This window comes from Thalia democratica, chromosome 2, assembly GCF_965202585.1.
Source record: "Thalia democratica chromosome 2, ktThaDemo2.hap1.1, whole genome shotgun sequence".
Lineage (NCBI taxonomy): Eukaryota > Metazoa > Chordata > Thaliacea > Salpida > Salpidae > Thalia > Thalia democratica.
Genome location: NC_139166.1, coordinates 49,119,168 through 49,143,200, shown reverse-complemented (window position 1 = coordinate 49,143,200; position 24,033 = coordinate 49,119,168). Strand labels below are relative to the sequence as shown.

Here is a 24,033-nt window from a genome sequence, read left to right as displayed (position 1 = left end):
AGCTTGGTAAATAAAAAAAAATTTAACAAAAATATTGATTAAATATGGAAAATCAAAAAATTATAATACTTAAAAATAATAATCACTTTTTTCAAATCAATAGCTACAAATATTGCTCATAAAAACCTTGAACTTTGATAGGTACAAACCCATTTTTTCCTTCAATTTTTAGCTTTAGGATTAATTACACTTTGTTGCCCTTTCTAAAAGAGTAATTGTAAAGTTTAAAGTCAATAATAGCTTAGCAAGAAAAAAATATTTGTATATAAGTTAGACTACATGAATTTATGCATTAATTCTTATTATAAATTCTTATAAAGTAAACAAAACTTAAAATCATTTGCTTTCAGCAGGGTTACCTTTAAAAATAATTTATTAAGATAATTGCAATTAAAGAAAAATTCACTGACTAAAATTTAAAAAGTTAATAAAAACACTGGATTCTACTTTTTTTTGAAAATTTAAATTATATCTATAATTGTTTATCATAAAATTATTTTATTGGTTTTGAAAGCTCTATACTATAAAAAGTTAAATAGTATAATTTACAACATTTTTTTCTTTGAGTTTAATGTATTTAGCTTCAGCATTAATGCTCATCAGTTTCAATAGTTGATGTTTTAATAAAATTTGAAATTCTAAACATGAACAAATATAAGCAACCTTAAAAGCTCTAATGTTCTTTCTTTAGCCGAAAATCCAGTCTAAATTGTAGTTTCTCAAATTAGTGTTTGCTTCAAATAGTTATTAACTTCATAAGCTCTCTTAGTTTTTTATTTATTTATTAATGTTTAAAATAAAATAAGTTTTTGTTTAGTTAAACTAAATTTTGAAAAAGTATTTTAACTCAAAACTTTTAGAGATAATATAATAAAACAATGAAGCATCTTCTGCTGACAGGCAAACCAGGAATTGGAAAAACAACTTTAATAAAACAAATAATCAGCCATCTGGACAGCAAAAAACTTCAAGGCTTCTACACCCAGGAAGTAAGAAATTCAGGAATCCGTGTTGGGTTTGACATAATGTTCTTAGATGGAACACCTCCCTGTAAGCTTGCCAGGATTGAAAACGGCCCAAGTTCAACAAGGACAGCCAGAGTTGGCAGGTACAACGTCTATGTTGATCAGTTTGAACTTCATGCTTTGCCAAAGCTAAGTAAAAGCAGTTGCGGTTGCTACATCATTGTTGATGAAATTGGTAAAATGGAAATCCTGTCTTCAAAGTTCAAAAGAACAGTGAACAAGTTGTTATGCTGTGATGATGTTACAGTAGTGGGGACAATACCTATTGGTGAAAATGTTCCAAATTTTGTCAAGGATGTCAGGAATATGCAGAATGTAGAAATTGTTGAAGTTACTCATGGCAACAGAGATAATATTTTCGAAAAGTTAAAAAATGTTTTACAATTATGAAAAAATATGATAATATACATTATGAGCTGTATGGAAAAACATAAATTTCAAAACTTGTAAATTTTATTATGTATTTTATATATTATTAAAAATTCTGTTAGATTTTATGTTTCTAAAACTGTGGTTTTGTAATATCCAAAAAGATAATAATAATAATCATGCATATCATTTGACTTTTTATTTAAATTTTGTTTAAATTTGACTAAACATTTTAATTATTAGAATTATTATACAAAACCTTTAACTATCATTTTTACTAAAACTAAATTATTTTGTAGTGCTTAATTTTACTATTTCTAATAGTTCAGTATTAGTATACCATTTTCCAAACATTTATTTATAGATTAGTTGTAGAAATATTTGTTACTTAAAAAAAATTGGTATTATGTTTACATAACATTTTGAAATTCTTAAATTGTTTTAAATCGTTTTGGCCTGACAAGCATGATATACTATCAAAATTGTTTGGTATAAGAATTAAAGTAAGAAAGTTTGAAGCTATTTATAAGTTATCTTGAACTGGTGGTAAAAACAAGAATACCAGATTCTTTTTTATGTGATACTTTGTTACACAACCTATTCACATAAGTTTTTTCACTTTTAAATATTGAATATTAAAAAATGTATTTATTTGAACACTTGTATAGGTTTTTTAGAAGGTGCATAAATGGTCTATTTTTGTGTAATTTATTACTATCTTAATGCATGTATTTGAACTACATATTAGACATTTTTAGAATTTTTTTTAGTTAGTTTTACTACTAATATTTTTATGTTCTTTTGATTTGTTTTCTAAAAGTAACAAAAATTAAAGCGATAATTTATTTTTTTAAATGAAGTAGCAACCACATTGAAAGCTTTAATCAATTTTATCAAACACTTTTATTTTTTTACGGTTGTTGAAGTATTTAAATTTTACCTAAAATTATATAAAATTAACTAATTGTAACTAGGTAGTAACCTTATAATTAGTTTTTGTATGTATATGATTTCAAATTGTGTACTCGCGTTTGATAAAATATTACATTTCTTACAAAATAAAAATGTTAACATTTTCTTTAAATTTTTCTTAGTTTATTGGTGTTAGGAAAATATTAAATTGGGAAGGTGTAATGTTTAATTTGTAACATTTTGTTTAAAACTGTTTTTCTTTACTACACATTAATTTTTTTTTAATTTAATATAAGATTTAATTACTTTTAATTTATTGTTTAGGGTTGCTACAAAACCTGGAATCCTCGGAAAACCTGGAATTTGAGAAATTTTGAGAGAAAAAACGTTGAATTTTGAACATAAATCACTAAAAAACCTGAAAAAAATTGATTTTTAAACAACTTTTACATACAATGAAATTTCGATTTAACACAAAAAGTCTATCCTATAGATAAAAAAAATTGTCATCATCAAAATTTTTTTAATTAAAGATACATTTACAATAGCTTTACAGTATCTTTTTAATGTTGTTATACTATTTAACACAGTTTTTTTTTACCTTAAACTTATTTTTAGCTAAAAATAGACCCAAAAGAGTGTACTTTCAAAAACCTGGAAGAAATTTTGAAAAGCTTGAGAAAATTTGCTAAAAACCAGTGGCAACCATGAATATTTAAATGCTCATATTTACTTTCTTTTAGTAGTTGTAAGAAATTTAATAGCATTTTTTTAATAAAATTTTATAATAATATGTTCGTTGATTTTCGATTTGTAACATCAGTCAGAGCAACATAAAAAGAAAAAAAAAAGTTAAATTAAATTAATAGCTGTTTTTTGTTCTTTACAAACGTGAAATACAAAAAACGATTGCTTCAGTTTTTTTGTTTAGTTTTAGTTTCGAACACAAAATCTACGTTTTTAAATGATTATATAAATATTAAAGAATTTACTATAAAAAATTGTTTCAAACTTGAAATTTTCAAAGATCAAAGCCTTTTTTTTCTTAATGTTTATTTAATTTTATAAAAATTGTTAATATTTTAACAAACTTTAAGAAATAAACATTTTTAAATAAAATACGCATATAATAGTTTTTCAGGTGACAATAATATTGTAACGAGCATTTTAATAAAAACCATTCCATTAAATAAATGATTTACCTTTTTTTAATCATGGTCTTGTCGGATCCGGATAACTTGAACTTTTCAAAATACTTATGCCAACGTAAACATCAAATACAATTTTGTAAAACCTGTTATAGGAATAATATCAAACAAGTTTTTATAAAAATTTGTCTTTTATACAATTTCGATTTAACGAGTTTAAATAGAACAATGTTCGGAAAACTAAGGTCAGCCAAGCAGAAATTTATGGATGAGAATAACAGGGTTGCCAAATAAACTGAGTTTTGATAATTTAGGCAAAATAACCGGGAACTTAAGAAATTTAGAACAATTTTTAATTGTGAAATTTAGATTAGATACAAACATCTATCTACAAAATACAAAAAAAGGTTTCAGAATTTTTTTGTAAAATTAAAAAACTCATTTAAAGTAAGTAGTATTACAGTATATTTTCAACATTTTTTTACCTTAAATTTAGTTTTACACTAAAAATGGACTAACAAACATGTATTTTAAAAAGTTTTGAAGAAATTCAGAAATCATAGAAAAACTTTTCAAAAATCTTCAGCAACCTTGGAATATACAAAATACTGCTTTTCCATAACAAAAGTTTACAATTGTAATATTAATTTTCGTAATGTTTATCAAATTTTCATTTTGCCTTTGTAGGTTTTAGTTTAATTTACGAATCTGTTGTTAAAATCGAAAACTGATTTTAAATTTTAAGAACAACAAAACACTATGTAGATATTTAAATCTAGTATATGTTTTTGGACATTTTTATTGTGTGTATTCACATATATATGCTTCAAGAAACAATTTATTTGTTTAAAAAAAGTTTTTCGACGGGCTTTACTTGAGTTTAAATAGCACGTAGTAGAAGAAAAAAGGTCTCTAACTTCAGTATAATTTCGAACATCTCATTAACTTCGTCCTCTTTTTAATTTTTTCAATTTCCTTTTTTTTTTTATAGCTTTCTAATTATATACAAATATGTAGAACAGTTTAGTTTAAGTGTAAATTTAGCTAAACTGCTGAAAAACTTCTCAAACTTAACTCTTATGTCATATACCGTGACAGAGGAGTAGCTGTCAAAATTAAAGCCTCTAAATTCCAATAAGAATGAACATAAAAAAAAGTCAAGAAATTATTTTGCAGCCACGAGTTCAAAACACCCATCTAAAACTGCATGTTCAAAACTGATTTCCTTGAAACTTCCATATGTTTTAAAGAATGTACATACTAGCCTCACAAATAACCCAATATTAAAATCCTATACAACCACAACCAATTCAATTCTATAAGTAAAGCAATCAGACAATGATACACAGCCGCTTTTGCAAAATATCTGTTAAAAACATAACTTCAGCGCCCTAATCTAAACAACCTTACAATGACGCCCTAACCAAAAGCGGATTCCAACCACTTGATAAAATCAAATGTATCCACAACCCATAGTCAAAACCAAAGTTGGAAAGCATTTACTCCAGCTTGTAAAAAAACATATTTCTAAAGGCTCCAATCTACATAAAACATTTTTTAAAACACCATCAAGACTACCTATAGCTGCTCTTCTAACTTGAAAACAACTATCCAAGAGCACAATTAAAAAGTACTAAGCAAACTTAACTGTCAAACTTTGCAACTGCATAAACGATATCTACCGTCCGTTTAGTGGACAATGCCTGCTAAAGGAATATGCAAAGCTACATTATCTCATCAAAACACAACTAAAGAGTACATGGGCTCCAAAGGCATATCTTTCAAAACAAGGTACAACTTGCACAACTGTAGCTTAAAGTCTAACAAAGCCACCCAAACAACCTTGTCAGCATACAAAACGAAAACAGATCTTGATTATATTAGTATCTCATATTGTTCTGTTTTAAAACTTATTATATTGTGATGTTTTTTTGTTAGTTTTTGATTTCTAACTAAATTTTTATTTTATTTTTTTGTAAACGCTTAACTAAATTTAACCTAATTTGTCCTAATATTGTATAATTTTATTGCTGTATTTAAAAGTTTGCTTTACATTGAACAAAATACTTAGCTGACGACGCGTATTGAACGCAGAAACAGCTGTCCCAAGGAAAAGTTTATTTTGTTTATTCTAACTTTATATATAAAAATATACATATTTTTTTAGCTCATTGTTTATTTGTTTGTACCTGAAGATCTGCTTAGAATTGGAACTTAGTCGTACTGAATAAACTTTACGAAACACAATTTTTTTTTGTAAAGATGAAATACAAGACATGCTTAGTGTAAGAAAGCATATCAATTACAACCACTATTTAATAAACTTTAATTATACAAGTTGTGGCAAACCTGGCTACAACAATATATTAGTAATAATACATTCTTAACATTATCACAGCTTATACCAAGTGTTACATATGTCATTTTATGAACTAGTTTATTCATATATTGAACCAAAATAAGTTTTTCAGTAGTTAGTCGCAACTAAGTTTTTTTTCTATTTGAAAACGGGTCAACAGTAATAGAAAAAAGTTTTTTTTTTATTCAAGGTTTAACTTTAAGTTTTAGTTTATAACGTAATGTAGTATACTGTTTATTAGATTTTTCAAAATATGTACGTAGTTAATTTAGTTATAATTGTTTTGTTGTTATTAATTTTAGTGAGTATACACAGCATAACACAGACTAAGTAAAAACTTATGTCCAGTATTAAGTACTTTAGCAAAAATTTTAAATAATAATAAATGTTTAAATTTTTATGTTAATTTGATATTTTGATTGAATAAAACTTAGTTTTACTTGTTTTTTTATTGCATTTTTAATTTTTTTATTCGAGACTGATTAAAAAGTTTTAAACAAGTATTATTTTAAATAATAAAACTTAAAATATTGGTGCAATGTGGAAACATTTGAACGGTCTATCTAAAAACATTTTTTTTTTTAGTTTTCAGTTCACATTATTTTATGACTCATAGATGCCTGAAGCGTTCAATCAGTCGATTTTATTCTCACGAATCTGTTAATTAAGATAGATAAATTATAAACACGACCGATAACTGTAAAGTCCTAACCAGCCAAATAATTTACTCTTAAATTGCTTGCATAGTTAATGATAACTTAAAAACAAATATATTTGTTAACTTCAAAACAAAAATAACTAACTTCATAAACATTAAATGTAAAATTTTGAACCTCTTTTAAATTTATCACTAAGTGATTATTACGATGATTATTAAAATGTTTTATTTAGAGTTCGCTGGTTTTTAACTTTAATCAAAATATGTTTACAAATTATAAACGTGAGTTTGTATAAATACTGGCTTATAGTGTGCTTAAATCAGTTTTTGAGTCATAGTCATAATTTCTTTCTACAAATAAACTAATAAAAAACTACAAACTCGTACCATACAATTTATTTATGAACTATTTTATCGTTAGATTATTAAGAAATTAATTGTATTTAAAGGCTTTTTTTTGTATATTAATACTTCGGAATATACTAATGCTTGTCTAAAACATAAAAATTACACAAGTTAGAAATGTTAAACTTTTCATAAACTATAAAAAACAGACTAGTATACAAGTATATAAAAAGCTTTATAGATAATTGTTTTAAACTCTAGTAAAGTAGTTCAGAAATTAAAAACAAAACTAAATGTGTTAAAAAATGCTCATTTTAATCTTTGTAAGATAATTTGTCAGTAAAATTAAAATGTCCAACTTAATTTTTGAAAAAAAATTACTAACTTTACTTGATAGCAAATATATTTCTCAGCAAATTATTAGGTGTAATTAGATTGTTTTTTATCAATGTTAGTTACGCTTCTACAAAAACTTGATTGATAAAACAATTAGCCAAAGACAGTTTACTCAATACTTCTTCAGTTTTATTGTGTTCAGTATATAAATGCGCGATTTGTAAGTATTTTAAAAACTTAACGCTTAATATTTATGGTCGAAATCAAAAACTTATTTAATTTGAATTGAAAATCAAAAACCTGAGTTTTAATTTCAGACTTGTTTTTCTAAAACTATTATAAAAATGATTTTAGTCAAAAATTGATTACTTTATATATATTATTTGTTTTAAGGCTTTACAGTCTTTTTTAACATAAAAATCAAAATTACACATAGTAACTAGCTTTGAAAACTTTGGTTTTTCTGATAATTAGTAACTTTATTAAAGTTTATTATATAAGTTTTTATGTAACTTTATTAAACTAAATTATGTTTGGAGTTAAGCTATTTTGTTTATCTTTAAAATATAATTTACACATAATTTCAGTTTTTATAAGCTAAAAATCTTTGACTTTTGTGCTAAGTATTATGTCTTTAAACAACTAGCAAAGTTCGTGTTATGAATTTTTTTAAGTTTATCTTGGCTAAGAAAGTATATAACACTAAACTGTTTTTTTATCAATAGAGAGTTGTCTATCTTTATTCAAAAAGTCACGTAAATATTTTTAGAAATATTCACGTAAATATCTTAACTGAAACAAATACTGATAAATAACAATATCAGTCGGGTTAAAATAGTTACGTAAATTTGAAAATCAAAAGTATAGAGAAAAAAGTTCAAGAGTATTGCTGCACAAAAAAAACTGTGTTTAATGAAGTGTCTAAATTTGCTAGCAATTCGTAAAGCTAATTCCATTGCATTCAAGTTCATTTTAGTAATGGCAAAGGCTGCTTTGTTAGGAAATGAGTTAAGAAAAATTATATATATTTTGTGCCCTAAACATTTAATTAGCAACACTTCTAGATGTTTTCAGCTTATAACAGTATTGAACATATTAAAACTTAGCTTTCTTAAAGTATTAAAGTTAAGATAATTTTGTAGAGTGTTAAATTTTTTTTTTTTCGTTGAAAAATAAAAAAGTATGTTTTTTTACTATTTGAGCAAATTTGTGTTGATAACTTTTTATTTTTAGTTCGTACTTAATTTTTTAACAGCTTTTTTTAAACAATTAATATTTTCTAAATATATAATTCTTAAAATTTCGTTTTATTTAACTATAAGTTTATTTTTCATATAAAGTGCTGTATTTTATTTACTTTATATTATTTCTTTTTTAATATTATTAACTGTTATTTACGTAGATAAATATGATAATTTTTTACAATATAAACTATTTCAAGTTCATTTTAGTTTATGATTTAATGAAATAGAGTTTGCTAGATCATTTTAAAAGCTTTTGTTAATACAATGCATTAAACATTCAAAGTATTTACAACTTGGTAAATTCAACAACAGAGTTTGAACAGTAATTTAGAACAAACTTTTTCGAAAAATGTTTAAATATTAATCTAAAAATTTGATATTTAGCCTTTTTTTAAACGTAAAGTTTGAAAAAAAAAACTATTTAAGAATTAAACTCTAATTAGCATTTTTATTTAAACAAGTTTTAAAATAAGTTCAAAAAAAGTCAAGAAAGTCTCATACAAAATTTTTGAAGTAGTTTAAATAGTCTTAAACTTGTTTCTTTCTATCTTTTTTTTACGTTGATATACATTAATAAAAACTAAAAGATGTATAACTAAACATTAAAAAGTAAGCTTTTTTCTTTCTTACTTATTTTAAACAATAGTTTAGTTCCTGTAGCAAAACCTTATATATTTATAAGCCTTATTCGTTTCCTTTAACAAGCTTATTTTTATAACTTAAAAAGTTATTATTTTTGATTATATAAAGCCTGGTTTGAAAATGTTTATAATCATCCTTCTAAGTTATAATTAGGTAAAATATAATATTGATGCTAAAATATAATAACAACTTGATTTTAATTAAACAGTTTAATAAACTGTGTTTTTTACTAAAACAAGTACTAATGATATTTGATAGACTTAATGTAACATTCATCTAAATTTAGTTATTGTTTTGTTCTTAGCTTAACTATTATAAATTAAGTAAGTTATACTTACAAATGTTATGCAAAAAGGATTTTGTTTTATTTGATCTAGTTTTCATTTGTTTTGTTTTTTTTTTATCTTTTTTTTTTTTTGTTTTCAGTTAACTGTTTCAATAACAATATTTATTTTCTAGAACTCTTTCTTAATTAGTATTTATAAAAATCTATTTACAAAAAGAGTCTTATGTACGAATATCGTAGTCACAAACTTTTAAAACGATCATTAACATAACTTAAAGAATAAACAAATTTATCGTAATCAAGTTTAAAAGTATTTAATTTTTCCTGAACTCTAATTTTTTGTAAACTTCAGAAAATTTAAAAATGATAGTAACAACGTTTGAGGTTTGGTGCTATATCAATAGTTTTTTAAATAAATACAAATTTGATGATGAAGATAATGCAATCGAAACTTCTAAAGAAGAGTTTCTTTTAGACAAAAAAGAGTTCAACCCAGATGATTTTCTTAAACAGTTTGATGTGAGCAAATCCTTAATGGAAGATTTCTTGCAAATTTTAAAAATTTCATTAGAAAATATATTTCAAAAGTCAATAAGAAAATATTCTTTGTTAAAAGTTTTAGAAAAAACTTATGTCACAGCTACTCCAAATGGAAAAGGTAATTGTTTAATCTTAAGTAGCTTTTTTATAAACAAAAAAAGATTGCTTTGAAGAGCAAACAAGTTTAGTTAGATTTTTTTCCCCAAAAAACTATTATCTAGTACAATTTTAAACTCAATTAAAAACGTAACACATATCAAAGAATCTGGATCATATATTGCGCTTGATCTCGGAGGCACTAATTTTAGGATTATGCTGGTTGATATAACTGCGGTACCTGAAAAAAAGTCTAATTTTGACAGAAGACATTCTATATCCATGGACAGTCAGGAATATTTTGTTCCTCAATCAATAATGACGGGAAGCGGAACTCAGGTTTAATTATATAAATAACTTAATAGAATTATAAAACTTACAACTTTTTGTAATTTAAAAGAAAAAACAACATATACTAATTTTATTTAGTTTTTAGTAAACTTTAAACTTAAAAAAACAACTTTATATAGAACTCAAACAGACAAATTTGAAATTTGTTCAGTAATTATTTTATTTTTCCTGTTACTTAAGATACGTATAAACAAGTCAGTGGTTTAAGATTTTAGACGTTCATAATTTAACTTCTAAACCTACATAATTTGGTTATAAAAAGCTCCTTTACTTGTAAAGTGATTTTTATACTAAAACTACTTTTTAAACTGTGTTTCATAGACAAGCTAAGTTTGTTACCTAAACCAAAATTTGTATTGTAAATATTTTAAGAATTTACTGAATATATCATATATAAGTGTTTCAACTTATAAATTAAGATTATGAAAATTTTCGTCACTAAACTTTTAAGAAGCTATATTTATTCAAAAATCATAATTATAATTTAAAAGGTTACAACTAAGTTTACTTTAATATTTTCCTATAAAGTAAATATCTTCTGAAAAATACAGTAAAATATTACTTCTTATCATTAACGTTGTAAAGTTTTTTATTTTTTGTTAATAACTAATTTAAATGAAATAAAGTATTCACAACTTATAGATGTTTCTAAATGACTAATTTTCGCCTATTAATAAAAATGTTACTTTTTTATTTTATAAAAAAAATTGTTGGCTAGTATAGCTAAAATATAAATAACAAACGACTGATCTTAAGAACATTATATTTTTACTTTCTGAAAATTGTAGTAGTTCAGAGATTTTTATAACTTTGCAAGTTTAAAAATTGCTTTTAACTGTTTACTACAACTTATTTTTCATCAAGAATGAACTCCTTATTTCAAATTAAAAAAAACAGATGTTTATATTTACAGTTATTCGACTTTATTGTCAATAATCTTTATGAGTTTCTGGACACAAGAAAAATGACTGAAATGATATTAAAGTTGAAAATAGGTTTTACGTTTTCATTTCCTACTAAAGTGGATAAAGGAAAAGTAAGTTATGTCTTTTTATAAAAATAAACATCACTTTTAGCAGAAAAAATCCATCTTAAAGTCCACATTTTGATCATTTTAAAAATTATGTTGGTAAAGCATACCTAGGTGTAGATTTTATAAAAGTTAAAGCATTTTACGAATAAAACTTAATTTTGAGCTTGACAAGTAATTATTACATAAATAGCAAATTTTCATAGTTTGCATTTAAAACTTTGAATTTTTTGAAGTTATAATATAGTTTCTAGAATATTAGTTTTTAAAAACTAAAAAAACTTTACTTTTTACATTTTTTGTGTGTTAAAAAATTTACTAATTAACTGACCTTTGACAGCACATTTCGCATTTTTAACACAAGGTGGTTATGTGCCTAAGGCGTACAAATATGACTTTATTAATCTTTATTGATTGCTTTAAAAATTTAAAAATGATTGTATTTAATTTATATATCAATCTTATGTTAGTACAATTTTTGCACTGTCCTTAGTGTTATTAACAACATATTAGTGGAACATATAAAACAAAAATTATTATTAAAAAAATTGATTTTTAGAAACATTTAAGTCTTTTTGACTTTTTAGAATTCTTTAAAGAAAGTAAAAACTTGTAAGTTTTTGAAAATTTTTCTTAGTTGTAACAGAAGATTAAAAATATTTATTAGAAGGAACTTTCAGTACAGTTTTTAAATTTTCAATACAAATTTGTTTGATAAAACGATTTAAAATATTAATACTTTTTTTTTAATTGTATACATCGATGTGTGTGCGTGTTATTACTGAAAAAACTATAAAAAGTTGCATATAAAAAAGACAAACGATGTAGAATATTTTAGTAACTTGCGCTGTTTTTGAACTAGAAAATATACGTTTTCAATCAAATTTCGTTTAAAGTTATGCAACTATATTTAAAAATATTTTACAAACAAATTAAACTGCATACAAAATATATTTAATTATAGTGAAAGTTTGCTGTAGACTTTAAACTTAAAAAAATAAACTAAATTAGTTAAAATAGCTGTAAACTATTTTACCGACTTTCTATCAAGCTGATAAAATATATGTATATTACATACACAATAACAACTTTTTTGAAAAACTATATTGACATTTTTATATATTCTTACTTAAGAATATTATTTAAAGAGCTCAGTTCTACGAAATAATTAAAACTGTATATACTAACAACTTTTAAAATTACAACAAAAATAAAGCTTTTGAGTTTGGTTTACAATAATTGTCGTTGAAGCTTAAACGGCTGTAAAGCTAACTTAACATATGTTTGTATACTATTTAGTTAAGAATTCTGTTTAAATTTTTTGTATGACCTTGTAAAACTCTATTAAAATATTGTAAGTTTAAACGTAAATTGATTTTTAAACATTTTAGATACGCGTATGAATAATTAATTTAATTGTTTTTAATAAAGTGTTTTAGATAATACGTATATCTATAAATGATATGTTCTTTTAATTTGTTTGCAAAACTATAACAGCTAACTAAACTTACTTTTATATTGTTTAAAATTATAATTGTAAGTTATATTCTATCAAGAAAGTATTCAGTTTTTATACTAACAAACTATTTAAAAACGGTGAACTTTTAAGTTTCCTACGTTTAAAAATCTTTAGTTTTTTATTGCTGATTATTTTTCGTCTGTAGCAAGTTTATTGAACAAAACGAAAAACGAAGATGCTCAAAAATTACCTTTTCTAAGGACCTAGATGTGCGAAATTTTATTATAAATGTTATGATGGTGTACTGCACTTGTTAAATTTAACTAATAAATAAACCAGACAACACTTACAAAATGGTCCAAAGGATACCAGTGCTCCGGAGTTGAAGGAAACGATATCGCTCTTATGCTTCATGAAGCCATCGTTAGAAAATTTGGAGAAGTATGTTTGGATTTATTATTACAAAGAAATAAGCATACATCTTTATTATATAGTTGTATCTAAGTTGTTTTATTTCAATGCATACAGTATAAAACAATTTTTAGTTCGCAATTTCAAATTTAAAATCAGTGAAAACTTACTTTTTAGGTTGTTTGAGGGCGTTGGATTTTTTTGTTAGAATAAAATATATGATTTTTAAAACAGCACCAAGTAAATAACAAACAACTAAACAAGTTATTGTTCAAAATTAGATTCTTTAAACTTTGCTAATTATGAACTTTTGCAAGAAGATTATTAGGTAATTGGGTTTTTTTTAAATGTAAACAATTATAAAACGTGTTAAGTTTAGCACAAATGACGATTAATTTTTTTGAAGACCTGCAATGATATGCCTAAAGCCGTAATAGTGAATGACACCGTTGGTACAATGATTGCGGCTGGTCACCTTGACAACAATGTATCTATTGGCCTTATAGTAGGCAAGTAGTTTAGTTTTTGTATTTATTTAGAATTTAAATAATTCTAGTCAGCAACAACAAAAAAAGTATTGTTATTTTAAAATATTAATTTCAGTTTTATGTATGTACCAAATTATTTTAACTTGTTTTTACTGAAAAAAAAAAAGTTAGTTTGTAATTCCAATTCAGCTTAAATGTTTAGGTTACAACTCAATATTTACAAAGTATTTTTAAAACCTATTTAAATTCTAAACTTCATGCTGTGAGCAGTATTGCTTAAAAGGACCTTGTAAATTATTTTCAATGTGGTTACACAAACAAGATAAACTTTTTGCAATATACATTTGACATTTTTACAACTTGTAACATCATATGTTGCTTAAACTATATATTAGCTTTTTGCTACGGAAAATAAACTCTACTTCAAATCTATAAGTTTTTAAACCTTAAGTGTTGTTAATCATGTAGAAGCAGGTACTTACGATCGTGTTATTGTCTTATTATAAAATTTTTAGTTTAATCAAAATCATTTACTAATAAACAGTTTAAAACTTAAAAAAAAACTTTCAATATATTAATGACTCAGTTTCAATATAAAATTGTTCACTGTGAAAAATTTTTCAAATGTCAATTTACGTAAGTAATAACACGTATATTTTTAAATTATTTAGCCACTTATGTTTTAAAAGTTTTAACATTTTTTTAAATTAAGTTACTTGCTTGAAGTGTTTTCATCATGTTAAAGTTTTACATTTTTTAAATACTCAAAATCATGCAAAGTAGATTTTAGTAAGCCACTTTATTGTAAAGCAAAAAATCAAAAACTTAAACGTTTATATAACTTTTTGTTTTGAACTGCAGTATAAAATTATAAAACTTTTGTTTTAAGAGATGTATAAATATTTTAAATTAAAGAGGAAGTAAGTTAGAATTTAGTAAAAAAATAGGCACTGGGTTGAATATTTGCTACATGGAAAGTCAAGACAAAGTCGATAAAAACAGTAAAAAAGGTAATAGCGAACACTGTATAAACACTGAAATAGGACAATTTGGTGATGGTAGTGATATTTGGGAAAAAATTGAAACAGTCTACGATAAGCAACTTAATAATAATTCAAAAAATGTTGGTACTGGAATGTAAGTATTATCAATACTTTTAGAATAAGTAAAACAGAAAAAAAAAAGCAATACTTACTTACAAACCCACAAAATTATTATAGTTGGTTTTTAAATATTCTAAACTAAAAATCAAAAGTTGTATAAAAAACGATCAACGAAAAAAGTGTGTTTAAATGCAATGAAAAAACTTAAAAGAAAATACTTTTAAGTCTTTAATTTTTTTTTCTATATAAACTATAAATTACAGGCTAGAAAAGAAAATTGGTGGAATGTGGTTAGGAGAGTTAGCAAGATTAATCATACTAGACCTTCATAAACGAGAAATCATGTTTGAAAACATTGAAACGGATAGTATGCTTCATAAAGAGGGGCTTTCAACCGCTTTTATTTCGCAGCTAACAAAGTAAGTAATCAAAAAATCTCTAACTGTTAAGTTTTTTTTTTCAAAAATTTATAGAACTAACAAATAAAAAATACTCTGGTGAGTTAGTTCAATAAGTGTAGAGTTCTACAAAACAAGTATTTAATATTTTGATGGTTAAAGTCACCTATTGTTTTCTAAGTTTTGTTCAAAAGTTTTACAGTACGCTTTAAACTTTAGAGTAGAAATGAAAGTTGAAGATGTAAGAGGTTACTTGATGGGTTTCGGATTGAATGCAAGTGAACTTGAATGCAAGTTTATTGTTGATGTAAGTTTAAAAGCTTTCTTCATTAGTTTAAACTAGTTTTCAGAATACTTTTAAGTCACAAGTTTTATAAAAACTATTGATTCTTGTTGAAGTTATAATTTTTTTGAATACGAAATTTAAAATTAATCATAAAATGGGAACGTACTTTTAAAAGACTTTTGTTATTAAAAAATAACTAAACGAAACTAAGCAGTAAGTTTATAAAACATACACTTAAAAAATTTAATATAAAAACTTTTAAACGCTTAAAGTACTTCATTAAAACAAGACGACAAATAATATAAACCTATTTAGTACATTATATTTATTGTTTTTTTATCAGAAAATCTTCGAAGTACAATCATTTCAGTTTAAATGTTTAATTTTTTTTGTGTCTTTTTTTTAAATTTCAATGTATATTAATATGTGGATAAAAACTTAAGTCTTATTAAATTTCTCACGTATCAAGTTTTAATGTTTAGATTATAGTTATATTTAAAATATTTTTTTTTTTACATTAACTCTAAACTTTAATTTTTTAGGATATTTTAAATAGTATTAATTACCTTTGACATATTTATTTAAAAAAAAAAATACTTCAACTCTTAATTTGTTTTTTACAAAACTAATAAAACAACTTAATTATTTACTAAAGGTAAATAAAAACAAGCTGTTATATTTGAAGTACTTGTATAGTTCCAATTTTGTATTGTTATATTTCTTCTGCTATCTTTAAAGTAAAAAGTACACTATTTCTTCTGCTAAATAACTTAAAAAAAATAATGGAAACAATCAATTAATCAGTTTAACAATCAATCGATAGTTTGTTTTAAACTACAGTAAACATACCTCACTTAGAGAAAAATATTTACGAAGTTAATTGATAGAATTTGGAATTAATGCAAATGAACATGAATAAAAATTTCTTATTTTAGAAGGTTTCAAATGCTCAAACACATGATATTCTCATAGTATAAGTTGTCTTATTTATAACATTGATTAAAGTAGGTAGTAAAAGTTATAATTTTTTAGAAGTATCAAGTTTAAATACATAAAGTACAAAATAATCATAATTTTTAGTATTCAACGTTTACCAAATATTCGTCAAATCAATCTGATATTTTTAAGAAAAGTAAAAGTTTAGTTCATAAGTTTAAAGAGATAGTGTTTAAAATGTTAACAACAAATGATTAGAACGGTGGTTATTTAAAAAAAAATAACAAAACTGTACATAAAAACTTAATTTTTATTTACGGTTTACTACGATACAATAAACTTTTGCTTTTTAGCTATACTTAAAGTAATTTTAAAATAAAAACCAGTGTTATATTTTTTTGTCAAATTTCTTTTATACTAACTGCAAAACAAGTTATTAAATTTTATAAAACATTCTTCAACAAAACATATAAAAATATTTAAATCCATTGTTTAAATAACCTACAGCTATTACTAATATTTATCAACGTTTTTTGTTTTTTGGGTTTTTTAAATATCAACATGTTTTAAACTATTTAAAAGTATGGTTATAGTGCGTAGTTATTTTAAATCTGATTTTTTAATGCTTCACATATATTTGATTCATATGAGGAAAAAAATATTTAACTTAAACACTATTTGTAAAATAAATAAGGTTGTGCTTAACTTTCAGTGTTGTAACAGCATGCGCTGTTCTTTCTACCTTTTCTCTCAAAAAATGCTCCATCCAATACTACTCATTTGACTTTCCATAAAAAAAAATTTAAATATCAATCAAGTATATTCCATCAAGTAGTTTTGTATGGTACCTGCGGTTAAGATAAAAATACACAGTTGATTTAATCTCTGTTTTCTTTTATGTTCAGGTTTTTAGAATAAAAAAAAGTTTATTCGCTTAAAATACAACTTATTTTTTAACTTATTGTTTCTTTTCGTCACCATAAATTGTAGAAAATAAGTTTCAATTTAAAAATTAAAACGAAAAATTCGTACGTTAAAGTATTGATTTTGTTATTTCAATAACTTTGTCCCAACCAAAGTTTTTATTGTGTAAAATTAGTACCACTAAAAAATATCATTCTATTTACTCTCAAGTTCAACGGTTTTTGTAAATTCAGAATATGTTTAAATAAATAAAAATTGGTTTAATAAAAACTTTTGTAATAAAATGATACTTTTCAGTTGTTTTATTTTTTTTTTAGACTTAAATTTTTGTTTATTTTAAAAATTCTTTTAAGTAAAATGTAGATTTTAATTTTAATTAATTTAATACTATTCGTAAAGTTTTAAATAGTTTAATTTTTCGAAGCTCACCATATTCTTTGAATGTTTGTATTAATTATATTGTGTTACAAGCTGTATACTGTTTTAATTTGAATATTTTAGTTTACAATAACTCTTTTTTAGTCTCAACAACGAACTTTAAAAAAAACTTAGTTGCTTTGAGATTGTCTACTTTTTGTCTTTTTTTACTTTTTTTCAAAGTTTTTGTAACCATAAAATTTTTTTTAACTTCTTTCACCTTGAAATACTTTAACAAAAACTTAGCATTTTGTTGTGTAAATTATCGAAATCATTTCTATAAAATATTTTAGCTGTGCCATTCCCTGTCCGATAGAGCTGCTCGATTGTGCGCAGTTGGTTTGGCAGGAACAAGCAGAAGGGTAGCGAGCAGTCGAAGTTGCAAATTGATTTCCATCGGTGTTGACGGCAGTGTCTACAAAAAGCACCCAACGTCAGTACTTAATTTGATAAGACTATACTGTTTATAACTTAGCTATCATCATTAGTGATTATAATACTAGTTTATTTCAATTAGCTTTAAAAAATGTTTGTTAGCTATTAAAAAGCATTTTAAAAACCGTCTGCGTTTATTTTTATCTTTCATAACAATAGTCAGTACTGAAATTTATTTTAAGTTTAAGCATAAATAATTTTCAAAGTTATTTGTTTACCTTCAAGTTTAAAAACTGTTTATTAGGTAACCAAAACTTTTTTTTAACTACCATTAATTTTTTAAATCTTTTTATACTTTTTTATCTAGATTTAGCAAGCTACTTGGTACGTATTTAAAAGAGCTGACACCTGAACTGGACTACGAGTTTGTCATTTCTGCTGATGGTAGCGGAAAAGGAGCCGCATTAGTGGCTGCTCTGAAGCGCTAAAAGCTGACAAACTTTGTTATTCTGTTATATTTTAAATTCTGTATAAAAGTTATCCTAACATTTTTAAATTAACTCTAGACTCAGACTACAGCAATTAAACAATTATGTAATAAGCGAAATTATTATTATAGTTTATTGAACGACAAAAAAAAAGCGCTCAAAATATTTGATCCTAGGACTTGGTGCACAAAGAACCTTTCAGTTATCGAGTCGCACACCACGGATACCTTTTAACGTCTTTTACAGGACATTGACAACACTGTTTAAAGATATATATATTCTGAAAATTTACATTTACTGTAAGACTTTTTAGTCGTTCAAATTTTTATTAAGATACTGTTTTGGAAAAAAAAAATATTTAGGACATAAAGATGTTTGAGGTCTATTATAATTTATCGACTTAAAAAGTAAAGCTTAGATAAAAATCGAGTTTTAATACAGAAGCTATTTGGTTTATTACAAGCATATTTTTTATTCGATATAAAACATTCGTGCAATCTAAAAGTACTTTTTAATCAATTTTAAGTCAAGTACATGAAACGAACAAATTAAAAGTTAGTGATGTTAGATTAGTTAAATCTTAAAAACGCTTTTATTTATTCTTGTTTTATTCTATTTAAGTAATTGCAGAAGAGCTTTAAAGGGATTGCCTATATTAGCTTATTTTCCTATTTACAATATTAACGAAACTATCACATAACTAATAAAAAAATGATCTAAAAAGTTAACTTAGCACTAAGAATTTTAAGAATTTTAAACGGTATGATCTCGATTATAAAAAAGGTATGGATCTTGGATTTTTAAAAAAGGACACTTATTTAGTAAATCAGGGGTCGGCAGGCTTTGATAAGTAGCGGGCTAATTTTTCTAGAATTTTGTAAAAAATTCTTCTGCGGGCCGCAGTTATTTCAAAAAACTTGCATTAAACAGCATAAAACAATATTTTAAACCTAAAATGTGATAAAATAAGCATTAGTAATTATCAAATTTAGAGCCTAATTGTTAGCTTTTACCAAAAGAAAACTGTTATCATAAAAGGGTATGTTTTGAGCTGAAAAGTACCTCACAGACCGCAGATTTTAGCTTTAAAGGCCGCAGTTTGCCGACCCCCGCAGAAGCTCATTAATTACAAGTTATTTAGATTAAAGATTATGAATGCTTGTGAACTGATTTAATACTAATGTCGACATATTATATCTTTTTTAACAAAAATATCTATGCTTTAAAAATTAACTTGCTTTTTATTAAATATCTTGAAGACTGTTTCAGTTAAAATTGTAGTATTGTTAATCATTAAGATATTAAAGTAATATTATAACTTTTTATAAGAATTTAATCGACTTTGTTTTTCAAAACAAAATTGAAACAGACAAAGTTACACAACTTTAATTCTATTTTGTTTTAAAAGGTATTAGTTGTTTATACACATAACACCAGTTAGGACCTTTTAAATTTACATTTGAATTAAATTTATATAAGGTTCACAATGTTTTATTGTTGTCTTAATATGTACAAGTTATGTTTTTCAATTTTTATACTAAAACAATATAAAGTTTTACAGTTCTATAGATCGCTTTTATGATAAATAGCTTAAGAAATTCTTTTTTTTATTGTGCCAATAAATATTTATAAAACTAAAACTTATGTGTAAAAAAAAATTGAACTATATACTATTTTATACTAGTCTTCTATAAAAAATACCTAAAATGTTTAGCTAACAACATTTTTCTTAATATTAAAAAAACATTATAGACCTGTACAAAACTTTTCATCCAACTTTTAATAGTTTTTTAAATGTTGGTATTGATATTTATTTTAAGTGTACTTTACAGTTTTTAAATTTAAAGAAAGTTTTTTTATTTTACTAGCTTTTTAAGTTTTAGTATTTTAATTTTTTACTTATCTATTCTTATCTTTTAAGAATAACAGACAAAATAACTGTTTGTGATTGACTATCTTGTATGAAGCTTTAAATTATTTAGACCAAGTCACACAATAAAAGGAGCTTCATTGCAAAAACTAATTTAAAAGTTTTTAGAAACATGTATTTTGAACATTTATTTTTTCAATTTCTAAAATGAAAATAAAACTTGAAATCTGAATGCCCTAAAATCATACTTCTAATAAAATAAAGTTAAAAAATGAGTTTTTTAAAGTATTTTTTCAAATAGTGTTTCAATAAACGAATACCAATTAACTGCAATTGTACTAGACAGCCGAAACAACTTTTTTCAGGAACCAACGTCAACTAAGCGTTCCACCGATAACCGACCAGTGTGGCGTCACAGTCTACGTCAAAATTCCTTCCTTCATCCTGCAAATCTGCTCGTGATTCCTCATGCTAGCCTTCCTGCTGAAGTTCTTGAGACAGTGGCGGCACTGGTGCGGCTTCACTCCTATGTGGATCTCATTTATGTGCCGCTTGAAGGCGCACTTGCTACCGAACGTCTTGCCGCACATGTCGCAGAAGCTGTCACTCGGCGCAGCTGATTTCCACTTTTTTTTCTGCGCCGGGTTGTCGCGCAAATTTACTACGTTGGGTGGAACAGCGAGCGCGTTGTTATTGTCTGATTGGTGGAAGTACTGGTGGCTGTACAGCTTCTGGCGGTCTTTCTTCAGCTCTTGCAGGATGTATTTGCTGCTGACCATGGAGAAGTCTGTTGGTGTGATGAAAAGTTCCATAATTAAGTAATTTAAACCTAGACTTTTGTATAAAGAAAAATAAGATGATAAATTAGTTTAGTAAAGCTTCCCAAAAAAGAACAAATTTTAAAATAAAAACAAATTATACAGTAATCTTCCTTTATTCTACCAACATATGTTTCTGTGTGTCAACGAATCAACACACTTCAACTGGGTTGTTAATAGGAAAGATAACTAAACTAATTTGTTTTTATTTATATTCCAGTGAAGTTACTTTACTAGGATCTTTTATTAGCAAACAATTAAAACTATATTTTGAACAAATTTTAAAATATAAATACTATATGTGTAAGCTAATTTTTTGCACTATGTAACTCAAATATAAACAATTTACCATCTAAGCCGTTTGGAATGGTAAGATCGAGATTGTAATCTAAAGTGGGCAAAGAAGAAATTAATTCGTTATCAATAGTAGCAGGCAATACTTCGTTACCACTTCCTAATAATCCACAGCTTGCCTCATTAGTTACTCCTAAACTGTTGTCTGAAAAAAATTTTCAATCTAAATAAAAATTTGAAGAACTACTGATCTACTTTATGATTTACCTACTAAAATTTTTAACTAAAAATTATATGGTTTAAAAATGAATAGGTCTTTCAGTTTTAAACAATAAAAGTTAGAACTCTAAATAAAATTGCGTGCAAATGATTGTTAAGTAATAATAAAGTGCGAATTATGCAACGTTAATAAGCATGTTTTAGAACCTAAGAATTATAAGAGATTGATATAGAATATTAGGTTTAAATTTGGTTTGAAAAATAGTAAGAACTATGCCTCTGGCTATTTGCAGGTTAAAACTTTACTGTTTTGGTAGAAAATTTGTATAAAAGATTTATACAACCATCTGAGGCTTTGTTACAATTGTTTCTATGTTAAAAAAATAAAACTTACAAAAATCATTCAATTATAATTGATACAAAATTTAAGCAATTTTTTTTAGTAGCTAAAACAAAATATGAATAAACAGAACAACAGTAGAGAAGTTTGAAATCAAAGTGTATTCTTATTTCCTCAATTTAACTTATTTTTATACCATTAGAAATATTCTCTATCTGTACAGCTTTAATCATCACATAAAATAGTAACTTAATTGCTGTTGTACAATAAAATGTGAATTTTTTCAATAGTTTTCATTTTTAGAAAATACTACACTACTCATATTATAATAACATTTAAATACCTTGATAAAACCCTGTCTCGTCTGGTTCATTTGCTCCGTGACTAAACTGAAGATCAGAGGAAACAAAATTTGTGTCCAAACTGTTTGACTGTTTTCTCTCAGTGTTTCTGTTTTCAAAGAATAATAAAACTTATTTCTCTAAACATGAAGCTTTATTAATGTATAAAAACATAAAACTTATTTTTTGTATTTCCATATAATATATCATAAATGTGGATATTTTGACATATACTGTATAATATTATATTAACCATTATAGAATAGAATTTTAAGCACTAGTGTTGGAACACAATTAGGTAATACAAGTAAAAATAATAAAAATAGAGTTGTAGGTAATTTATATGTACTTCTATGACATTAGACAACTATACAAATTCTATTTTTCTTACTAAATCTTACCCATTTATCGCTGCATCAAACGCGTCTTTTGAAAACTTCTTGCTGTTGTCCGAATGCTTTCTCTTTCCAACGATTATCGGGCTGTCCCTGGAAGACGTCAAGCTCTGGTTGCTGAAAGGAGCCTTTTCCGCTTTCAAGCCGGCGCCTTCCGATTCCTTGCTGGTCAGCCTGTGGTTCTCGCGCATCAGCAGCAGGTTCTTCGCTTCCAAGTACTTGATCCTCTCGTGCTGCTTGTCAGTTATCTTCTTCACGTTCAGCAGGAACAAGCTGGCATCGGTTTGTAAATTTTCCCAAATGTTCAGATCAGCCTTGTTGTTATCAACGTCAGCCATGCTTTTTAATTATACTTAAGTACTGTAATTTGTGTGACGATTAGTAGGTTGAAATATTTATTTAAAGCAGTTTTATTAATGCATGAGAATTAAAAAGTGATATATTGTCCCTATTTATATAATATTTCGTCGTTGACCTATGAAGTCTCTGCAAAGTTGTTACTCATTCATACCAAGATGAGTATAAAAGTTAATGTTTTTTGTGTTTAAAGAAAAATTGGCTGTAGCATAATTTGCTTCTTCCATTTGTAGTTATGACATGATATCTAATTAGCTTAAGTACAAAAAAAATATATTAAAACAAATATAATTTGTTCTTTATGAAACAGTTTAACTGATAACAACAATTTCGGATTATATCGTACAAAAAGTTTTGAAGTTTTAGTTTTATCACAAAAATTTATGCTTATAAATAAAAATAACCAAGCATTTTTTCTTAAAACTTGTGAAAAACTTAATAATTAAAATGCTGGAGATATGACTCAATCGAAATTTTCTCAAAAATTAAAATTTATATTCAAAATAACTTGAAACATTAAAAATTTTACAATATCAAAAAATAACAGGAAAGTATATTTGATACATACAAATTTATCAAACTTAGAGCCTAATTGTTAGGTTTTACCAAAAAAAACCTGTTATCATAAAAGGGTATGTTTTGAGCTGAAAAGTACCTCACAGACCGCAGATTTTAGCTTTAAAGGCCACAGTTTGCCGACCTCCGCAGAAGCTCATTAATTACAAGTTATTTAGATTAAAGATTATGAATGCTTGTGAACTGATTTAATACTA

General features: G+C 24.9%; 3 protein-coding genes across 3 annotated transcripts; 2 read left to right on the top strand and 1 right to left on the bottom strand.

Annotated features, from left to right (window-relative positions):
• Positions 1-868: 868 nt before the first annotated feature.
• Positions 869-1,684, top strand: LOC145829503 (cancer-related nucleoside-triphosphatase homolog). Its single transcript, XM_082937320.1, has one exon. The coding sequence runs from the start codon at positions 879-881 to the stop codon at positions 1,413-1,415; it is 537 nt and encodes a 178-aa protein (XP_082793446.1). The 5' UTR covers positions 869-878; the 3' UTR covers positions 1,416-1,684.
• Positions 1,685-9,680: 7,996 nt separating this feature from the next.
• On the top strand, positions 9,681-18,684 carry LOC145829460 (hexokinase-4-like). Its single transcript, XM_082937254.1, has 10 exons — positions 9,681-9,982; positions 10,127-10,299; positions 11,225-11,347; positions 13,140-13,241; positions 13,618-13,720; positions 14,647-14,836; positions 15,066-15,221; positions 15,420-15,507; positions 18,057-18,196; positions 18,506-18,684. The coding sequence occupies exons 1-10, from the start codon at positions 9,688-9,690 to the stop codon at positions 18,624-18,626; spliced, it is 1,491 nt and encodes a 496-aa protein (XP_082793380.1). The 5' UTR covers positions 9,681-9,687; the 3' UTR covers positions 18,627-18,684.
• Positions 18,685-20,915: 2,231 nt separating this feature from the next.
• LOC145828643 (uncharacterized) lies at positions 20,916-23,241 on the bottom strand. Its single transcript, XM_082936398.1, has 4 exons — positions 22,910-23,241; positions 22,511-22,617; positions 21,664-21,813; positions 20,916-21,283 (listed from the first exon to the last, which is right to left on the bottom strand). Exons 1-4 carry the CDS (start codon positions 23,239-23,241, stop codon positions 20,916-20,918), a joined length of 957 nt encoding a protein of 318 aa, XP_082792524.1.
• Between the last annotated feature and the right edge of the window lie 792 nt (positions 23,242-24,033).

What these genes read in the sequence shown, in the direction of transcription:
- LOC145828643 (XM_082936398.1), bottom strand. Translation starts at nt 23,241, where the DNA reads ATGGCTGACGTTGATAACAACAAGGCTGATCTGAACATTTGGGAAAAT. An exon ending in CGAGACAGGGTTTTATCAAG is followed by an intron (nt 21,814 to 22,510) that starts GTATTTAAATGT and finishes AATTTTTTTCAG; the next exon opens with ACAACAGTTTAGGAGTAACT. An exon ending in CATTCCAAACGGCTTAGATG is followed by an intron (nt 21,284 to 21,663) that starts GTAAATTGTTTA and finishes TCACACCAACAG; the next exon opens with ACTTCTCCATGGTCAGCAGC.
- LOC145829460 (XM_082937254.1), top strand. Translation starts at nt 9,688, where the DNA reads ATGATAGTAACAACGTTTGAGGTTTGGTGCTATATCAATAGTTTTTTA. An exon ending in TGACGGGAAGCGGAACTCAG is followed by an intron (nt 10,300 to 11,224) that starts GTTTAATTATAT and finishes TTATATTTACAG; the next exon opens with TTATTCGACTTTATTGTCAA. An exon ending in CTAAAGTGGATAAAGGAAAA is followed by an intron (nt 11,348 to 13,139) that starts GTAAGTTATGTC and finishes TAAATAAACCAG; the next exon opens with ACAACACTTACAAAATGGTC.
- LOC145829503 (XM_082937320.1), top strand. Translation starts at nt 879, where the DNA reads ATGAAGCATCTTCTGCTGACAGGCAAACCAGGAATTGGAAAAACAACT.